This window comes from Girardinichthys multiradiatus, chromosome 2 (genome assembly GCF_021462225.1).
Source record: "Girardinichthys multiradiatus isolate DD_20200921_A chromosome 2, DD_fGirMul_XY1, whole genome shotgun sequence".
Taxonomy (NCBI): Eukaryota; Metazoa; Chordata; class Actinopteri; order Cyprinodontiformes; family Goodeidae; genus Girardinichthys; species Girardinichthys multiradiatus.
The window spans coordinates 23,554,433-23,572,578 of record NC_061795.1 but is presented as its reverse complement, the minus strand read 5'-3'; the positions used below and the strand labels follow the sequence as shown (position 1 = coordinate 23,572,578).

Here is an 18,146-nt window from a genome sequence, read left to right as displayed (position 1 = left end):
TAGCTATAGGGACAGATTACAGTCCACAGACTCTTAGTTTTTTAAAGGAACTGATAATTTCATGTTGTATTTTACATGTTTGTCTGTTTATTTTAGAAAAAAATGCTACTTCACTGACTGGAAGAGCAAAACCCTGGGCAGGTGAGATGATTTAACATATATGGGTTTTTTGGGGGGAGGTTTAAAGGTTTTCTTACATAAGCTGATGGTGATTTTAGCATGAGCTCCAGATATTATACACATTGTTGAAAAATCTGGTAATGTCTGGAATATTTAATTTGACAAGGATAGATAGAAATGGAAAAATTCAAATTGAGTATGGAATAAAATTTGAGTTTCCAAACTTTAGCCTCTTTCACTATTGGAAAGAAACAAGTCTGAGTTTCTGGGAAATTTTAGATCATTACGCTTTGGTGTGGCACATAAAAACCCTTTAATAAAAGTCACTGTGTTTTTGGTTTCTAGATCCTTTTATCTTTAGCTTAGTTTTAAACTGGACCCAAGGTTTTTGAATTGGGTTTGGTTTAGCATTGAAATTATGTAATATTTGGGAGATTTTTGTGAAGTTAAGGTATTGCTAATCTTACACCTGGGCTTTAAAGGTTTTAAATCAAATTTAAATTTAAATTTGTCCATTCTTAATATTTTAACTGACTCAGTTTGCCCAGATGTTGTGTCATGATTTTTGGAAAGAAAGTGATAACAATACTTAAGTAGGTGAATATTTTATACTTAAATGTCTATTATGTGATCAAAAGCTACTGAAAAAAAATCAAGAAAATTGAGTCTGGAAAAGTAAGGAACCTTGAAATGGGAACGCCTCAGGAACCCTGTGTCTCTGTTGCAATCAGATTCAAAGGTTAACAATAGCTCTTAGTTTCCTATTCAGCTCACTCAGCCAATAAAAATCCAGTTGTTAAAAAGCATTTTACTACTGATAGTGTGTTATTATGTAGCATTTATGGTCTTTAGAATTTGGTAAAAGGAAAATCAGTCTCCATGTTACAGAGGACCAGAAACAGTGTAGGTTACTTGAAAAAAAAAAAAAGATATCTGAAAGAAATCCAACAAATCTGGAAGTGTACTGCTTTATTTTTCTAATTGTTTTTAAATGACATATTCTTCAGTTGATGAAGCAAATAAGTTACATTTTCGTCATTATAAAAGCACATATAGCTTCGTGTTAACGATTCAGTAGAGTGACTCACATAGTTTTGGCTGCTCCTTTCAATAACATACTTTCCAGTGAAGATAAATGCAGAAGCTCATTTGCATACTATTTTTAGAAAGATTCACTTAGCTTTGATGTCATCTTCAAACTCGGTGCAGAAATTTAAATTTCCATTGTTTCTTCTCACTGAGATGCAGACAGAAACAGTCCGACAACAAGCCGTTACACTGAATGTGAGTCTTGTAGTTTAATGACTAGAATGTCTGAAAAAATTAAAACAAAGAAATACACACTGAAAATTCTGTTCTACAATATTATTGCAAAGCTTAAATTGTTTCCCTTATTATGTTGTTAATAAACACATTGAAAAAGTGTATGAGATCTGCAGGAATTCGGTGGAAACAAACACAAACAGAGTGACTCCTTCACAACAGACCATTTGTGGTTACATCTATAATTCAACAGCGCTCTGGTGAAGGTTAGAATAAATGTGCCTGTGAACAAATTTATTTGTATAGCATTGTCTCAAGTTATACCAAATTTGTCTAAGTTATCAGATAACATATTCTGGCTCCTTTCAATTCCTTCAAAGCTTGTAGTGTTTGCAGTTTTTGGGGGTTTTTTTTGGCGAAGGAAGCCATAGTTTCAGTATACTATATGATCCTTATACCCTGGATTAGAGAAATACTTGGCTGCAGCGTGCTGACCATGATGAGGTTCGCTGTCAAATGCAGAATCCTGCCAACGGTGATTAAATTAGGCTGTGATTTAGTTACCTGCTGGATGATTGGATGCTGCTGGAATCAGAGCTGGCTTTGTTTCATATGCCCTGTCTTTGGCAGTTCATTACTTGAATAGTCTTGTCAGATTATTCAATTAAATGCTTAAATTAATTTGTTTTTGTCAGATTTTTCTACCTATCTATGTTAGTTGAGCTTTAGCAAAGTAACACACGGTTCAGTGAGACTGTTTTTTTGTGTGTTAATGCATTTTAATTAAATTTTAACACACAACGTATAACCTAAATTTTACTGCTGAATGTCTTTCTAAAATATAATCATCCCATCTTACAATAAGTCACTAGATGGTATGTTGCATGGCAACAAATGCCATGCAACATACCACCTTGGGGTGTGGTCCCACTGCATCTCAGCAGCTCAGTTGAAAGGTAATCTTCCCATATCTGTGGCTCATACATACATGTACATAAATGTATGAGCTCCACTCCTTCCTGTGTCCTAACAGCAATGTTAACATTCTCCTCATTGAGACTTTTCTTCTCTGTCATGATTGGGAGAAGCCATTGGTCAGTTTTTTGCCAGTGGACATGCCTCCCATAACCAACATCATCTACTTTTGCCAAACTTCTGTTTGTGTTGGTTAATCTCTGTATGAGTTGGATTAGGTAATTTATCTCAAACAAAACCAGTGGGCTGTTTAACAAGTGTCAGGATCAAATTAACTGTCCGTAGATACTTAATATATTTTAGAGGGGGGTATTGTATTGGGATCTAGGCGTAGTCTGGCTGAGTGGGTGTCCAGTGTTGCTGACCTACTTATGAGCAGCAGTGGGACAAAATAGCATGTTTCAGTGAGTAGATGTTTTGCTAGAGCACCAGCTCTTTTGCCATGTTTTTAATATTGAATATAGGCCATTAAAAACCACAGAAAAACTCCTCCACACGTATGTGGTGAAAGTGCTTTGCTTTTACTCTATAAGTTATTGTTTTTGTACAAACACAAGCTCATTTATTATGCTTTTGAACCCAAGGTTTACACATTCTTGTATGCAATTATTCAATCATTTCTAAGAGAGATAATTGATAAGAACTGGAACCACAGCAAGCCTAGCAGAGGTTACTGTGGAGGTTTTGAATGAGCTCTTTTAACCAACAGATAAAACTTTGGAACAATATACAAGGTCATGAAGGACAGTCGTCCTTCTTCGGCCTTTCTGAACAGACTTTACTAACGTGGTGTTTGATAATTGCTTGACCTGTAATCCAAACTAACTGCAGAATCTGTGTGTTATTTATTTCTATTATTAAATCACTGGATTATATGAACAAAACCGTATACTGTCTGTCAAAATCCCTTACATATACAGATGTCAGTGACCGAAAACACATAGGAGCTCTTCTTAAATTTATTCTGAGAGACTTTCCTGTCTTTTTTAACAAGTAGAACTGTTATATTTTTGTTAGAACAGCTACAGTCCTTTAATGCTATTATAATTATATAAAATTATATATTATACAATTATTTTAAAAAGAAAAATCTATCCAGGCAATACTTTGTTTTAAATGTTTGCTGCTAACTGGATTGTAGTAAACATCAGGAGATAAATACTAAGGAGGATGGTGATTTACCAATATATCATACTAGCTGCTGAAAGATGCTCAGCGATATAAGTAGCGTTACTAATATGCTTTTTATAGGGATTTTATGACAGAGCAGCACAAAGTTGTACACAGTTGCATAGGGGAAGGAATATGGGACATTGTTTTCACATTTTGCTTACAAATACAAATCTGAAAATTGTGATGTCAGGTTGTGAATAATTTTAGATTATAGGTTAAAGTTAGGTTATAAAATTATATGCCAAGCTCTGAACGTCTCACAGACCACCGTTCAAGCCATAATTTAAAAATGGAGAGAATAAAGATCGATATTAAAGTTTTGCCTATGTGTTCTGCTCATCCATCTGCAGATGACCAACTGTTTGCACACTTCTCAATTTACTGTAACTTTACGGCGTTATATTTGTGCCACCAACCTCAGTGTGCAGTGAGACTGGTGAGAGCGGATATATCTACGTGAACAAAAAATAATTTGTGGCGTGTGCGTTTAAATCTTGCACACACTCAGTCACTATGTGTAATTGATATGTGTAAAATATTTCAGAATTTCACAATAGATTTTTATAGATAGATCCAGTCAAAGTAACTCATATTATTCCAGGATATGCTTTTGTCCTTTTTTCTGGATTTTAAATCCTGAGAAAATCCTGAGCTACATGTTACCTTCTAGCTCAAGAAATGCAGAATTATTACCTAAAACACACAATGTAGGTGCTGATGGTGTAGGGGCGAAAGCGCGTGACCATATGCAGAGGCTATGGTCCTCGAAGTGGCTGTCCCGGGTTCGAGTCCCGGACCTGGCGACATTTGCTAAATGTCTCCCCCTCTCTCTACCCCTCTTTCCTGTCTGCCTACTTTCAAAGGAAAAATCCAAAATAAAGGCCACTAGTGCTGAAAACATATCTTTAAAAAAATAAAACACACAATGTAAGTAAGCATATTTGTATACTTAAATAAATATTCTTAGGCTACAAAATTAAAGTGTTTATTTCATTATGTTCTTGTGTTTTCCTTAAATCCTACCAAGTTGTTTTGTAATTTCTGCTGTTTGGTGCAGTATTTTTATTTGCTGGTTGTGATTGGTTGTTTTTCATCAAACTGTATGGAGTATTTGCAAGGTATACTCTGATTGGATGAAAAGAATCTGTCTGTGATTGGCTGGCAGTTCATATACAGCTGTAAATGTTACCATATTAACACACTAAGCCAAAATGTTGAATGAAGACATCTTTTTCTGCAAAGTCTATACATAAGTACCTGTTTTCAGATTTCTGGATCATAGTTAGTGGCACTGAAAAGTAAAACTGCCATTAATCCTGCAAACTGTATTTAGCTCGGCTCACGAGTTCCTGTAGAAAGGTGTACATAATAAATAAATAAATAAGCAGCAAGAGGACGCCACACGTGCTTTAAAACGTGTTTTCTGTGGTGGGATGGGGCTATCAAGGTTGTGTGCTGAACAAGGTTAGCTACCATTATCTGATAGTGAAGTAAACAATCTGCTTGATAATCTGTCCCTTTAATCCTGTTTTCTCGGTGCACCTGTGCAGCAGGTTTCATCTGAGGTGTCAGCAGATAAAAAGCTGGCTTCCCAGAAATCCCATGAAGCTGGACAAAGAGGCCCTGCCCGACCTGGAGGAGACTGACTGCTACACGGCTCCCTTCAGCAGAGCACGCATGCATCAGTAAGAGCGATTAAAAGCTCACAAGCATGATCACAGCGTCACATAATGTCATGTATATGTAAATGTAATGTTAGAGATATAAACCATTCCCAGATTCTCTCTGGCCCATCACATTCTTCCCTGCCCAGATCTTTTCTTTCTGAATTTAGAAAGCTTGAGATAAAATTTGTGCTTGTATTTTTTATAGGTTTCAGACTCAGAAACCAGTGCAAGACCAGTTCATCATAAATATGACATCGAAACAGCAGCAGCTGTCCATTAAATAATTTCTTCCTCATTTGTTTTAGCTATTTTTTGTTGAAAGTTTCTTTCTGATGAAAGCCATCATCACATCATCTAATCTCATTTCTCTGGAAAGCATTTTCAACTTTCCATTCTTATGTCTGTTTGTATTTTTTGCTTATTGGAATATTGATGCGGTGATGAGCACAGTCTTGACATCATGAATTGTGTCTAAATGAACTAATCCCCCCCGTCATTATTAACTCATCTCCCGTTACGGGCTTCGACGGGACATTGCCCTGTTGCATGATGAGTAACTATAGGAGCGTGATGTTGTTTCTTCTCAGTTTCATCATCAACAACAGAGAGACGTTCTTCTCAAACTCCACCAGGAGCAGAATAGTTCATCATGTTCTGCAGCGCACCAAGTACGAAGACGGAAAATCAAAGATGGGTAAAACGATATTTCACTTTCATTTGTTTCCACACATACTAAACAATGATCCCAACAGCATTTGTAATCACTTGCCTTGAATCAACTTTGAACATGAATCACCTTTATGTGCAGCAATCTATATATGCATATTTTTTTCAAAAGCTAATGTATATAAGATACTAGACTTTAGGTTTTAGAAAGCACTTTTTTTAAGACCTGTTTTTGATTTGATTTTTTAAAATTTATTTATGATAAACCAACATAAAACATTACGTAGTTGTGAAGTGGAAGCAAAAGGACACATGGTTTTTAAAATGTAATGCAAATAAAAATCTTAAAATCTGTATTTGTGTTCAGTCGCCCTGCATCGCCATGGAAGTACAGTCGCCATGCAACCATTTTTTGCCGATTATGACTCTAGGATGTCAGACAAATAGTTTTTGCCCATTTTTCTTTGCAAAACATCTCAAGCTCTCTCAATTTGGGTGGAGAGCTTCTATGAACATCAATTTTCATGTCTTGCCACAATTTCTTAGTTGGATTTAGTTCCAGACTTTGACTTGGCCATTCTAGCACATGCATATGCTCTATACCATTCCATAGTAGCTCTGGCTGTACATTTATAGTCATTGTCCTGCTGGAAGGTGAATCTTTGTCCCAGTTTCAAGTCAACAGGTTTTCATCTAGGATTACCTTATAATCAGCTTCATTTTGCCTTAAGGTCCAAACAGCTTCCCTGTCCTCACTGAAGGCAACCCCTCTGCATGATGCTGTTGCCACATTATTTTGCCATTGGTATGTTAGTTTTCTGTGGCACAAAATGTTTTAGCAAAAAAGTTCATGTTTGATTTGTCCCCTGCATGGCTATTGGGAAACAGGACTTTTAATGGCTTTCTTTCAACAACTGATTTCTTTTTTCCACTCTTATTGTGATTTGTGGAGTGCATGTCTACAGATTCTCCAGAGTTGCCACAAGCTTCTATTCTGCTTCTCTGATTAATGCTTTAGTTGCGGAGCTTCTCAGTTTAGGTAGAAGGCCATGTTTTGGGATGTTTGTAGTTGTGCTATACCAGTTTTATTTTCGCTTAATGAATTGAACAAAGCTCTGTCAGATGTACAACGCTTGGAACACAGTTTTATAACCTAAACCTACTTTAAACTTCTCTATAGCTTTGTCCCTAACCTTTCTGCTATGTTCCTTGGTCTTCATGATGCAGTTTTGTCACTAATGTTGTCTAACAAACCTCTGAGACATTCGCAGAACATCTGGATTTTTACAGAGATTAAATCAAATAAATGATTTCTGAACGCACTGGTTGCACTCCATTTTATTTTGGAGTATCGGAATAAAGGAGGCTGAACACAAATGCACTTTTCAGATTTTTAATCTTACAACATTTTAAAAACCAAGCATCTTTCATCTTCCACTTTACAGTTATGCGCTACTTTGTGGTGGTCTATTGCATAAAATCCTAAGAAAAAACATTAGAAGTTTGGTGTAACGTTTGTGACAACTGATGGAAAGTTCAAGGGCTTGGAATATATTCCTGCAAGCTGTTGGTATCATCCAGCTTATCACAGATCTGCACCCACTTTTGTTTCAGAATTGTTTCTTTACTCCCACTTGTCTGGCTCCTGCCAACACGATTTGCTGATTACATTTTGGCTTTGAAGCGCTGGAACGAATTTACAGTTAATATTTTAATACTAGTGATGACTTTATTTTTGCAAAAAACATAACATCAGCTTGGCTACAAGAGTGGAAATCCTATTTATCTTCCTCTTGTCGTCCTCTGGCTCTCACTATCAGTTTTTTCTTTGTGAAGGAACACCAACAGAAATAACTGCACTCTTGTCCTGAAGTGAGAACTGTTTTCACTTAGTACAGAAACTGTAGGCAGTGCCGTGAATTTATTGAGCCCATGCAGGATTTTGCTGGCACTGCAGTAAACTTAGGCATGTAAAGTGTTCCAAAGATAAAGCGGAACTTTAAATTAACTCTAATTTAGATTTTTTATTCTATAATGAGATAATTTGTTGTGGGGAATAAATGCTTTCAGTGAGTCTAATGCTGGCCTGTTTCTATTAATGACTGGTGCTGAATTTTTAATGTGGTGTTATTCTGGGTGTGTTTGAGATCATTTGGTTTACTTTACTGCAGGCATCAACCGCTTACTGGGCAACAACACTTACGAGGCGGCATTTCCTCCACATGAGGTGAGCTGATTTTAATTTGACATGAAAATTTGATGGATTCATGAATCAGGATAAAAAACAAAGTGACTTTTTTTTCTCATAGACACATGTAAAATGCATAAAACAAGCATTCAAAACTGGACAGGAGATAAAAAAGAATAATTTTTACCTGTGAAATGGGACACTGGAAGATTTGCACACCATTGTGTCTCCTCAGGGCGGTTACAAGAGCAGACATCCAATTAAAACGCATGGTGCCCAGAACCACAGGCATCTTCTGTATGAGCGCTGGGCCCGCTGGGGGATCTGGTACAAATATCAGCCTCTGGACCTCATCAGGTAATCAGCTTTGAAGCACAGCATCATGAGATATTTTTGCACTACCGTTATTTTTGTTTTGTTTCCTTTTTGTGGTCCTGGTTTGCTTTGAGCTTGTGGTGAACGAGCTAAGTTGTTTAAATGCAACACAAAGTGATTCAAGCAGTTCATTTAGCTGAAGACATAATATCACAGCTGGGCTTTGTTCTGTATTGTTATGCTACATTCCTCCACTTCACATTTATGAACTTTTAAGCTGCTCAATTTCAACGGTTGAGGCTTCTGTTATGTCTGACTTATAGTTTACACCCTTAAAGACATGAGACTTGGAAGTGGTTTCAGGTTTGTGAGAAAAAGTTCTCATTATTGGCATAAGGTGCAGAATTCCTACTTAAATTGTGTGTTTATTAAATACTGACTTAATTCTTGGAGGTAATGAGCTTAGCACCAATTCACAGCACACTTTGAGCCAGATCTTTAACTGAAACATTGTTTGCACACTTTATACAGCTAGGAGACAACAGCAAGTAGTAAGTGCTGCGAGCAAGACTTTGTTTTTTGCTTTATATATATATATATCAATATATATAGATATAGATATATGTATATATATAAGTATACGTATATCTTTATCTGATGCCTAAAATACAAGCATCGGAGGCATGTTTTAATCTCTCCTCTTCTTACGTGGAACATAACTCAGTGAACATACACCAGCCTCCACAGATGTGGAAAAGCCATAAAATATATAGTTGTTATTTGGACCTGATGTTTGGAGATTTTCTTTACCTCCCGTAACGTTTTGCTCACTGTGCTTGGGGGCAAAATAAATATGGGTCCAGTGGCCAAAGGAAATGGGCCTCAGCACCATGTCATATTTATACCACAAAGAAACAGGGAGTCATCGTTTACTAATTAAAAGCTCCTAGAAATTTTGGCTAACTTCAAAAAATAAAGTGTAAATTAGAAAAATAACATTGCTCAGCCTGTATCTATGGGCAAATTTAGGCAAGTAACCATTTTCTTGTAGAACAACACACAATTGCCTTACATGAACAGCGTGCTTTCTTGTCTTACCCATTTTGATGAGTTGCTAGGACAAGTGGAGCTCTGTGTCACATCCTATCTATGCTCCAGGAAAGCAGGACATCATGATTGCTAATTAAAAAAATCTTAGACACTTTTATTAACTAATACAGTATTAATTAAAATCTGTTTCACTTACATTTATTTTATAGGAATTGTTGGAGGTGCAAATAATTGTGCCACCAATCATTTTTGTTAAGAATTATTATATTATAGCATGAATTATTTTTCCCCCAAATTAGTGGTTGGATCTTTCTAAATTTCCCTCTGTAAGGTTGTATTACTTCATGTAATTAATGTAAGGTATTTTGTATGTTTTTAGATGTGTAATGTGCTGTACAGAATAACATAAGAAAAGGTATTTTTTAATATCAGGAAAATATTTGTTGTGATGGTTTTAATAACAGAGCAAAGAATACATATGCTCTGTTGCAAATGAACAAATAACAAGTATTTTATTGTCATTCATATATATCAAAATATATATTACCTAAATATATTTTAGGTTTCTCCTCTCCAGACAGCCACTTGATGGCAAAGTTTGATGTGCCGTAAAAACCTTATGAACAATTTACTATAAATTTTGTTTTAATTTTCTAATAAAAAGAAAGGGTGTGAGAAACTCTCACCTTTGTGATTTATGCTTAAGTCATTCCTCCTAATGTCCCAAAACATCGGCAATCAATAGAAATCGGCCACAGTGACAAATAGCTTTTAAACAGGCTGTGAATTTCCCCAAATAATTTATTCACCACCTTTGTTAACTGTGGAGAGGTGTTATTTTCATTTATTTCGCACCATGTTTTCTCCTAATCCAGCTGTCCCAATTGCTGACAAAATATTCTGTTTCAACTTGTCTGTCAGCAGATCTTTTTTTGAAAATGCATCACGCTTGTTAAATTTTTACTTTCAGATGTTTTTGTGCTGAGGATGCAGGAAAGTTTTCATTTCATTGCCCCAAAACTGCGGCAATCCCTCTGAAGTTGTTTGCTGGTTGAATTTGTTTATTTTCTAATTTATTTCTCGGCAATGGAGCAACTCAAAACGTTCTCGATCCTTCAGACCTCAGCTTGACCTCCTTCCATCCACAGCAATATTTCTACAGTACTTGCATCATTCTCCTGCTTTTTTTGCATCAGATATTTTGTCATTATGTAGTGTCAGCTAAAGTCTTAGAGTGATGTTAACTAAATCTCTCAGCTTCTGACCTCAAAATACCAGCAGAAGAAACGTGTGACCGAACAATCAGTTTGAACGTAAAAGCATCACTAGTAAACCAGGTACCAGATTTCAGTAAAGGTTAGAAACAGCCACTTCACTTCTCTTCACACCTCCACAGTTTAGAAGTAACTTGTACACTGCACACATTGGACCCTTAGCCCAAACGGGCCATTCAACACACCATAAATAGTAAAAATATTTAAAAAATTCATAAAAAGATTGTAGTTCTGATTAGAGCTGAAGCTGATTGAAAGATTTAAGCTTCATAAGAACCAACCACCGGGCTATAGGACCTCATGGTTGATGATTGGTTGGTTAAGAAAGTCTGTATATCTATGAATGAAGATTTAAAATTTGTATCATCTCACATTTCCTGTTATTTTTATATGCTAAATGATGGCATATGGTGATAGTTGCATGGAGTGCCTTACATTTAGCTGTACTGGGTTTTATTAAGCGATATCATAGTGGATAGGCGTTAAATACAAATGCATGCCACACTTTTAAGATTTCCATTAAAAAAAAAGGTTCATCTTTCCACTTTACAATTATGCACCACATTCTGTTGGTCCAACACATATAATAACAGTAAAATACAATAAGGGTTTAGACTGTAATGTGGAAAGGCTAGGATTGGCATAGGATTACTGCTACCAGATATCATATATAATGAAATGTTTTTTTAATGCTTATCTTTAAAGGCACTAATCCAGGTTTATAGAAAACGTTATTATTGTTTGGATGCTGGTGTAGGAATCTTAAGAGACTAAGATTTGTCGGCTCTTCTGACATAACAGTGATGCATGAACTCTGGCCCCTAGCTGCTAATTGTTCCTAAGATTATTTGCTCGTAACGGAAACTGTTGCTGCTGTGACACGGTTATTGATTTGTTTTGCATCACATTGACCCTTTGGCCGAACAGCTTCTTTTATTCATTAAGCTGCCACCTCAAAGCTAAGCACCTACTCCCACAAGGCCACTCTGGAAGTACACTGCCAAGTTTAATTTAAGCTCAGTGGCAATTGTTAGTAAATTTTAATCACTGTCTGCCCTTGTGTTGCTCTTAGGCGGTACTTTGGAGAGAAGATTGGCCTATATTTTGCGTGGCTGGGCTGGTACACTGGCATGTTAATCCCTGCAGCCCTCGTTGGTGTTTTTGTCTTCCTGTATGGACTTTTCACCATGGACTCAAGTCAAGTGAGGTCCGTTCATACACCAAGCTTAAAATTTTACATTACCTCCTTTGTTGAACTCAGTGTGATCTATAAATGTTTGGTTGTTATTATTGGTTAAATTTCAAAACTCATTTTGCCATCAGTAAGGAGATTTGTGAAGACAACACAACCATCATGTGTCCCATGTGTGAGGAAACCTGCAAGCCTTGGACGCTGAGTGACAGCTGCGTCTTTGCAAAGGTGAGTACATTAGTCTCAATTTCATCTGATTATATATTGTTTCCTAAATAAGCCCCAAATATTTCAACAACTTGGTTATACATTTTCATCAATGTAATTTTCAGCCAGGGAGAGAAAGTTTGGTCTTTTTTATTATTTAAACAAAACTTTTTTATTTACTGTAAATGAATACAATTTTGCAGTTATGGTTAGTGTTTTCTTTTTGCTATTAAGTAAATTCTTCCTGGCAGTTCTTCTGCTTCTTGTTTGTTTCCTTAACAGTATTGTTTTCTCATTTGAAACACATCATATATGACATATTAACTTAAAATAAATATTTTATTGCAGCAGCATGATCTCACATTTAGAAAAAATATAACCTTTAATTTGAGTAGATTTATTCAGTGAAGAAAACGTTTGTGTTATTTTTTTTAAATCACACCCTGGACAGGTTTCCCATCCATCACAGGGTAAGATAGAGACACACAGGACAAACAACTCTTCTAAGGACAATTTAGAAAGACCAATTAATTCAGACTCTGGAAGGAAGACAGAGTACTTGGAGAGAGAACATGCTTGCATAGGGAAAACATGCGAACTACATGCAGAAAGATACCAGAAAGAAGAGAAGGAGAAAAATGGAAGACCACAGGCTGGGATTCAAACCCATAATCGTCTGTCTGCAAAGCAACAGGCAAACAGTTCAATTCAATTCAGTTTTATTTATATAGCGCCATATCACACATGTCTCGAGACACGTGTCATCTCAAGGCACTATACAAAGTCAATTCAATGAAATCATACAGATTTCAACTCAGATACATATATTCCAATTAATCCTAATTACTTGACTTCCTTCCTTAATGTTTAAAAGTTATATAAGTCCGTCTGTCTGTCTGTCTGTCCGTCCATCCATCAGAGAATTTAAGTACACCCTTTCATCAAACTTTTTGACAGGTGGGTGGGACTTCCGGTGAGGGCGGGACTTCCGGTTGGCGCCATGTGGGCGCCATGTGGGTGCCATGTGGGCAGGAGGTCACGTGGTCAAGCAGGTGGTGTGTCCAAGGGGGCGTAACCGTGGATGCTGATTGGTTGTCGTCATTAGGGGCGATACCTTAAATGAGTCAATTAAAACACGGGTGTGTTTGTTATAAATAGAACAAGACAAATATGGTATTATCGGAAACTGTTTGGCATCAGCACCAATTAAAAATAGAGGGGGTGTGTTTGTAAGCATCGTTAAACCTTGAATAACCCAATGAAAACAATAGGGCGTGCTTTAGTGTTTACTTTAAATACAGAAATAAAACTCTGCACTTTACATGCAGCATTCGTTGGAAAAAAGAACACCCGTTCAACAATGGCTAGAGTTAAGAGAGTTTATCGTCAAGCGGAGGAGAAACGCAACGCGTGCCAAGATGATGATGATGAACAAGCAACTGCATCATATACTTCCTCAATGGAGATACCTATCGGAATTCCCGTCGTGACATACTCTACCGATGATGAGGATCCAACATCAACTTCAACAACCATGGTTGAAAATCAGACCTCGGGTCGGCCAAGAGGTATGTCAGTTCTGTGCGAAACCCCAGTGACCGTCTACCAGTATTCATCCCGTGAATTGAATGCTCCTAAGAAATCAACATACTACATCTGCAGGGTACAAAGACCCCCGTTCGACACTCTGCGGGAAGAATGGTCTTTGGAGCCATATGGCCTGGTTGGCAGCTGGGGTTATATTTTCATGTATGAAATAGGAGAGCTTTGCCTGTATCAATTGGATCAAGATGAGGTATTTAATGGATCACTGGCTCTGTGTACTCTCACCCACAGCGACTGGGCTGTGTTAAGGCTTGCAATCCCGCACCTTAATGATAGCCCTGAAACAGTCTCAAGGCAGGAGAGGGAGGAAGAAGAAGAAGAAAATGAACTGTCTCCTCGACCTGTAAAACGGGCGAGAATGTTTCATATACCATCCGATGTTGAAATAGCTGAGAGAGAACCTCTCTTTAGTGCAGTGTGGGGGTCAAAAACCACAGCAAATGGCCGCTGGTCTTTTCGGGCAAGCAAATGCAAGAACAACCGGACGAGTCCCTCAGATCTGTTTGTGTTGGAGGCTTTCAATCAGGACTGCGGCATATTCAAGACAATGCTGGCTCTGCCGTTTGAAGCTTGGGCAGAGAAGATGAGTGAAATTGGACATCGTCTTTCCGACCTTTTCCACAAGTCACGAAGTTGGATCGATGTCATGTCAGTGAAAAAAACGCTGACGTTTCCTGTTTTACGTTTAGAACGAACCCTCTTCTGAGGACATGCCCCTTCCTATGATATATATACGGGGGGATAACTGCAAGCTCACAGACACTGAGAATCGTATCATGAGAATGAGTGGACCGACACCATACAGGAATCTCTACAACCACCGAGCAGAGATCCACTTCTCTCCTGAGCACGATGAAGGCTTCAACATTGGACCATATCATCCGCCTTCCCCTGACCTCTTCTCACCATCCACCTCAACATCCTCATTCTCAGAGAACCACTTCAGTCCTGCATCACCTACAGGATACAACATGAAATATCTACCGCTTTCTCCAGACCTCTGCTCACCATCACCGCTATTCATGGCTGAGTCTGTAGACGCGAATGTCCTGCCTGAAGACATGAAGGTGGTCGTGGAGGAGGAGGTAGCCACCGGCTACTCACCCTCTACCGAAGCCCCTACACAAACCCTGGAACCGATGGAGGAGGATCCTCAGCCTTCAGCAGAGGATGAGAGTAACCAGGAGGACGAAATTGACGGTTGGTTCTCAACCACCCTCATCAATACGGTGAAAACAGCGATACTTCATTTATTCAACATAACCTCTTTGAACTATCTCAGAGAAACCTGCTATGGATGTATAACGAACCACCCGAGCCAGCGTCAGCACCAATGCCTGGAGGTACTGGGGGAGGATTATTACCAAGTCAACTTTCAACGCATCGTACGACGACTCGTAACCCCCAAACTCGTTCCTGCTATTCAGAATCTTCTGGTACTTCGACGCATACAAGCGGATGACTTCAGAGTGAAGACGATTGCCAAGACGGTTTTATATGAACTGAAATCGGTACAAGGCATCCACAGTGCAATAGCGCACGTTTATGATCGCATGGTCGATGAGAAACATCTCAAACAACTTAACTCTGTTTCAGAGTGCTATGGACTGACAAACTGATCTCACATGGTTGATGACTTGTTGTATCATTTTGTTTTTGTTTTTTGTTTTTTTTTTAGTATTCCAGTACTTTAATTAATCTGCATTATATGATTTTTCTTCTTTTTTCTTTTTACTATTAAATACAATTAAAGTAGGAACATAGTAACCTTTCTCAAAAGTGTTGTTTAAAAGCTAGTAGTGTTTGAATTCATCTGCATTAATCTGCATTTTATCTGATTTTGTTTTTTGGTTGTTTTCTTTTTAATATTAAGTAATAAAAAAAAAAAAAATAAGGATAAATCTACCCTCCTGTGTGTTTTTTCTCATTATTTAACAAGTAATCGGCAGAGTGAGCATAAGGCAGAGATGGCAGGAAGACGGCTGATGAAGAAAGTATATTATAGCCCTTCAAATCCGGGAAGTTTTGGGGGTGTAGATAGGCTGAGGAGGGTTATGCAAGATGAAACGGGAAAGAAGGTTGCGGTTGAAAAAGTTAAAGATTTTTTATCAGGAGAAGATACCTATGCTCTACATAAACCTGCAAGAATAAAGTTCCTGAGAAACAGAGTTTTTGTCACCAGACCATTGAGGCAGTTCCAGGCTGATCTCTGTGACATGCAAGCTCTGGCCATGGAAAATGATGGTTATAATTATTTATTAACAGTCATTGACATCTTTTCAAAAAGGGCGTATGTACGAGTTTTGAAGAGGAAAACAGCCGCTGAGGTGGTAAAGGCATTTGAATCAGTTTTTACAGAAAGTCAGATCCCCAAAAAACTTCAGACTGATGCCGGTAAAGAATTTTTTAACAAGAAATTTAAGGTTTTAATGGAGAAACACGGTATTGAACATTTTGCCACAGCGAGTGAAGCAAAAGCTTCAGTGGTCGAGAGATTTAACCACACATTAAAAACAAGGATGTGGAGATATTTTACAGCTAACAATACCCGGCGGTACGTCGATGTACTGCAAAACCTAGCTAGAAGCTACAACCATTCCTACCACTCCAGCATTAAAATGAGCCCTATGGAAGTGACCCCAGAAAATGCCTTTCAAGTGTTTCAGAATCTGTATGATGTCAAGTCCAACAGATATTGCAAGGACTCAGTGACAACGTTTAAACAAGGGGATCTTGTCAGAATATCCAAGGTCCGTGGAGTGTTTGACAAAAAATACAAACAGAGTTTTACGGATGAAGTGTTTACAGTGTATGAGCGGATACCCCGATCTCCTCCTGTATACAAACTCAAAGATTTGGATGGAGAACCTATCGAGGGTTCCTTTTACGCTGAGGAACTTCAAAAAGTAAAAATATTTAACGACAAGATGTATCAAGTGGAAAAAATATTAAAACGACGTACGGTCGAGGGAGTCAAACAGGTTTTTGTAAGCTGGAAAAACTGGCCTGAGAAATTCAACAGTTGGATCAAGTTTGATGAACTTCGAAACGTATAAAAAAGGTTTGCACTAAACCTCACAGTTGACACAGCATCATGAACCGTCAGGTAGAGGATGATGGCTTTTACGTTACTCTTCCATCTAATGCTAGCATGGAAGTGTTTAAAAATAATACCAGTTCAAGTTTCCGTGTAAATTTAGCTCAACATATTGATTTAGAAGGCCAATGGATGGTTGCATTAGCCGAGATTTCATATCCTCATACATGGCATAATTTACCGGATTATGATGCCTACTTTGAATGGAGGAAGGTTGGTGATGTGGAGATCAATACGCAAAGGATCAGAAGTGGCTACTATAACAGCGTTATTCAACTCGAGACAGAGATGGAAATGTTTTTCAAAAAATTGAAATCGGGTTTACGCATTAAATTCAGCAAAGTTCAAAAGAGATTTGCATTTCAAGCAAGCAGTCCGTATGAAATACGCTTCTTCAACACTCTAGCTTATATGCTGGGCGTGAAACCAGGGGAATGGATTCATGTTTCTGAACCAAAACTGGCTCCTTTTCCGGTGGATATAAAGGCTGGTTTCTATCACCTATACTGTTACAGCGACGTGGTCAGCCCTCAAATAGTAGGCGACACTTTTGCACCTTTACTGCGGACCGTCAAAGTACAAGGCACATTCAGTGATATGATTACTCAGACGTTTAACCCCGCCCACTACCTTCCAGTCTCCAGAAGACATATTGAAAATATCAATATAGAAATTAAATCGGACCAAAACGTTCCTGTAAATTTCATCTATGGAAAGACCGTCATAAGACTACACTTCAGACCGGTGATATCACAACGTAGCCTGAGATAAATTTTATTTGTATAAACTATTCCAGAGATATGTATATAACCTCTAAGATTGATTGGTTATCATTCATATTACACTGGTCATTCAACACTGCATCAAGCAGGCAAGAGAGAACATGGCACATCTAAGTCTGAGTGTGATCCAAATCGCTTTGTAAATTACTATGTAAGTCAATCAGGCGGTAATCTGCCAGGGTTTTATGGGGCCCCGGTCATGTACGGACGCCGAATTGGATCATTATTTTCAAAATTATTCCGCTTCGTATCCCCACTGGTTAAAAAAGGATTTGCAATTGCAAAACCCCATCTTAAAACGGCTGCATCAAATATCGCTTCGGATGTCATCGGTAGAGCCGTGAGTAAAATGAGTGGTTCTACACACACCGACGGTCAAGAAGGTTCAGGAATTATGGTTTTATCCAAAAGACCCAGAACAAGACCCCCTGGTGATCGTTTAAGGACGGTTAAAAAACAACGACAAACGCGAAAAAGGAGATCAGTTGGAGCTGGCAAACGAAGAGGAAGGAAGTCATCCGCAAGTTTTGATATATTTAAATAATGGCTCTTTTACATAACAAATCATCAGA

At 37.9% G+C, this 18,146-nt stretch overlaps 1 protein-coding gene across 3 annotated transcripts in view; it reads left to right on the top strand.

Annotated features, from left to right (window-relative positions):
• The window catches only part of ano3 (anoctamin 3), a 65,005-nt gene that overhangs the window by 23,257 nt on the left and 23,602 nt on the right, over window positions 1-18,146 (top strand). For 2 of the 3 annotated variants that reach the window (XM_047387146.1, XM_047387130.1), the window contains exons 6-12: window positions 97-141; window positions 5,082-5,216; window positions 5,786-5,892; window positions 8,036-8,091; window positions 8,288-8,409; window positions 11,764-11,898; window positions 12,015-12,111. In XM_047387146.1, coding sequence (XP_047243102.1) covers window positions 97-141; window positions 5,082-5,216; window positions 5,786-5,892; window positions 8,036-8,091; window positions 8,288-8,409; window positions 11,764-11,898; window positions 12,015-12,111 — 697 coding nt within the window. The remainder of the gene's footprint in view (window positions 1-96; window positions 142-5,081; window positions 5,217-5,785; window positions 5,893-8,035; window positions 8,092-8,287; window positions 8,410-11,763; window positions 11,899-12,014; window positions 12,112-18,146) is intronic. The other variant, XM_047387139.1, reaches the window with a different exon arrangement.